The following is a 3,447-nucleotide window of genomic DNA, read 5'->3' on the forward strand; positions in this document are numbered from 1 at the left end:
GGTGACGTTTTCACTTCAGGACCGGGAGCACGTATAGAAAAGGAAATGCTATCTCCAACTTGAGTCAGAAACAATTGCAAAACAGGAAACTCCTTGGAGCCCTGATTAAAAGCAGCTTCAGAATGATTCCAACTCTGTCCATTTGGGAAATGTTAATTTCCTAAAGAGCCCTCTCTTCTCACCGTTCTAAGTCATAACGGCCAGATTTGTGATTTGCATCTGTACGCTGTCCATGAGCTGGCTTTGCGCAGTTCTGCCAAGTTCTGCTCTTCAGAATAAGCGTGTGGTATTCTAGTCAGTGCACCGAACAGCCCTTCACGTTTCTGGGCGTGGCTGAGGTAGTCACCGTGGTCAAACAGTGCGGGAACGTGGTTAATGAAAAGTCTCTGTGGTCCTCAGGCTCTCCTGTACGTCTGTCCTCAGAAATGACCGGGATCAATGGATTCTTAAAGCAGTTTTTAACCTTGATCTTGATCTTGATGTTGATGCTGTGTCTGGATAGGAATGGAATATTGATAATATTATTGTGTGTCCTTTAAAGTTGCTTTTAGGGGCATCTGGGTGGCTCTTTCGGGTCACCCTCCGACTACGGCTCAGGTCATGATCTCACAGTTTGGGAGTTTGAGCCTCACGTCGGGCTCTGTGCTGACAGCTTGGAGCCTGGAGCCTGCTTCGGATTCTGGGTCTCCCTCCCTCTCTACCCCCCCCCCACTCATGCTCTGNCCCCTCCTAAGTTGTGACAACAAAAATGTTCTCAGACATTATCAACTATCCTCCTGTGGGGGCCGGGGGGTGGGCAGAGTCACCCCAGGTTGAGAATCACTATCTATGNACTTTCTAACCTTAGAAAATTGCTCCTGAAACCCGTCGTTCGAAAGAAGTGCCTCTGAACGAGAGGATTTGTCTGCAAGTAGGATCCCAGTGCAGCACCAATGAAAGTGACAATCCGAGCATTCTGGTGGAAAAGTGCACCCCGCCCCCTGAAGGTAAGAGCTGAAAGCACTGTTTGCTGGAATTTAGAGCATGAATCCAAACTAGCCACATGCTGATGTTCAGTGTTCATCAATTCGTTCAATTTTCAAGTATTTGCTGAGTCTGGTAAGGTCCAGGCACTTTTACTAGGTGCTCACAACACAGTGATAAATGTGAAGATGTCCCTGCCTTCAGAGTGCTCACAACTTGAGGACCAGTGCCCAATAGTTACATAGCACTTAATCATTTGGAATGTGGGGGCACCTGGGTGGCTCAGTTGGTTGAGCGTCTGACTGCGGCTCAGGTCATGATTTCACAGTTTGTGAGTTTGAGCCCCGCATCCGGCTCGCTGCTGTCAGCGCAGAACTCGCTTCAGATCCTCTCTCTCCCTCTCTCTCTGCCCTCCCACCCCTCAAAAATAAATAATTTGGAATGTGATATACACACATATATACCCCTCCCCTAAATTAAGCCTCATAAGCTTGTGCTTTTTTAGAAAATTTTTTTTTTTCGAGAGGGAGAGCGTGTGTCCAAGTAGGAGTGGACCAGAGGGAGAGGGAGAGAGAGAATCTTAAGCAGGCTTCATGCCCAGCATGGAGCCTGAAGCAGGGCTCAGTCTCACAACCGCGAGATCATGACCTGAGCTGAAATCAAGAGTCGGACGCTTAACGGACTGAGCCCCCTAGACGCCCCGGCTTGTCCTGTGATGTGAGCAAGGCAGGCGTCATTGCCCTGACCCATTTCGTGAGGCAGAAGGGAACTGAGTTACTGTAAGTCTTCAGTTCACAGGTTGAGCGCCTTAAAAAACCAAAATACCATTTTCCTCTTTAGAAAGATTAGCTTGATACACGGGATATATTTGGGGAAAGCTGCTAGAAAATGAAAATGGCCCACAGGTCCTGCTCCAATTCAAGACCAGCCCTGGGAACGGCTGTCATGTAGTCAGGTTGGTCACTGGTCCCCAGTTCCCTTCCCGCCCATCACCTAGTTGCTTCTGGCTCTCGGCTTGCGTGGAGGGAAGAGCATATGCGGAAGGGGAGGGCCGCTGGCGCTCAGATGTCCAGGCTGGACTCTCAGCTCTGCCAACTACTGGCTGTGTGACCATCAGCAGGTCACCTAGCCCCTTCCCCCTTCACTTTCCTCATCTGTGAAGTGGGGATGGTGATAGTACGTGCCTCCCAGGACTATTGAAAGGATTAGGTAAGTCAGTATACGTGAGGTGCGTAGAATGGGGCCTGGCAAAGAGCAAATTCTGTGTACGTACTGTCTATTAATATCATGTTGCCCCTTGTGTGGAGGGTCCCCTCTCCCACCACGGGACCTCAGCACTGCGTGGCCTGGGCTCCAGACCATCCTCTCTACTTGCCTCGCACTGGTCAAAAGCATACGAAGTCCTGTTTGTAAAATGAGAAAATTCAGTACCACCACGAGGCTGGGAGCGTGGTTTAGAACAACTTACCTCCCCTATTCTCATTTCCTTAGGAGTTTAAGAAATAATCTGAAAGAGCCGAAATTGGATTATGCCAGTAAAAAGGTTGACAGCTCAGTACAGTACCCTTGGAGAATCCTGAGGGATAGTGAGTTCGCATTCTAAACCCAGGCCTTTAACTTGGTGACTTGATGTCCCAACTCCAAAGGCTTTAGAAAGGTCGAGATTTCAGATGCTAAAGATGATAGGGCACCTAAAGTCATAACCCACCGCAGACCATTACCGGGCGTTACGTTCTGCTTAACTTTTCCCCAACATTGCTTCAGGAGGAATGTTTGTTTAGCCTCCAAAACAAGAGGGTTAGTACGGGTCAAAAGACAGGAAGGTGAATTTTAACTCAATAGACTTGTTTTCTTTAAAGACAGGTAGGTGTCGATGGGTTGTTTCTATTTTCACATTCATTTAGGAATTCCGTACTCCTATCTTACGACTGAAATACTCTTTGATCTTTAGACTGTGCCTCCAGTTAGGGATACAAAGTTAGGGTCCCCCGGGATAGTAAAGCTATTCCCTTGGTTTCTGGGGGGTGAGAGAGAAAGTTGTCAACGAGTTAGATTTGGGTCTTCTCCATCCTGGGCTGCCTTGTGGGTAACATGGCAAGAGAGATCAGGGACTGGCTTTCTGGGAAGACACTCTCCCCATCCCCCGTGCCCCAGAGGGATTGGCAGGCCCGCCTGGCAGGGAAAGAAGGAGCCTAAACCCTTGGCTGCGTGTTGCAGGGGACCCTGAGTCGGCCGTGACTGAGCTCCAATGCGTTTGGCACAACCTGAGCTACATGAAGTGCACTTGGCTTCCTGGAAGGAAAACAAGTCCAGACACCAACTATACTCTCNGCGTCCAACTCTTGATCTCGGCCCAGGTCACAGTCTCGCAGTTTGTGAGTTCGAGCCCTGTGTTGGGCTCCGCGCTGACAGCACAGAGTCTGCTTGGGATTCCCTCTCTCTCTCTCTCTCTCTCTCTCTCTCTCTCTCTCTCTCTCTCTCTCC

General features: G+C 49.4%; 1 protein-coding gene across 1 annotated transcript in view; it reads left to right on the top strand.

Moving 5' to 3' along the window:
* IL13RA1 (interleukin 13 receptor subunit alpha 1) overlaps positions 1–3,447 on the top strand; it is a 62,136-nt gene that overhangs the window by 17,620 nt on the left and 41,069 nt on the right. The window contains 2 exon segments of the mRNA XM_077771918.1: positions 848–986; positions 3,181–3,296. Of these exon segments, the coding sequence (XP_077628044.1) occupies positions 848–986; positions 3,181–3,296 (255 nt within the window).

Source organism: Crocuta crocuta, unplaced genomic scaffold (genome assembly GCF_008692635.1).
Source record: "Crocuta crocuta isolate KB4526 unplaced genomic scaffold, BGI_CrCroc_1.0 scaffold1269, whole genome shotgun sequence".
Lineage (NCBI taxonomy): Eukaryota > Metazoa > Chordata > Mammalia > Carnivora > Hyaenidae > Crocuta > Crocuta crocuta.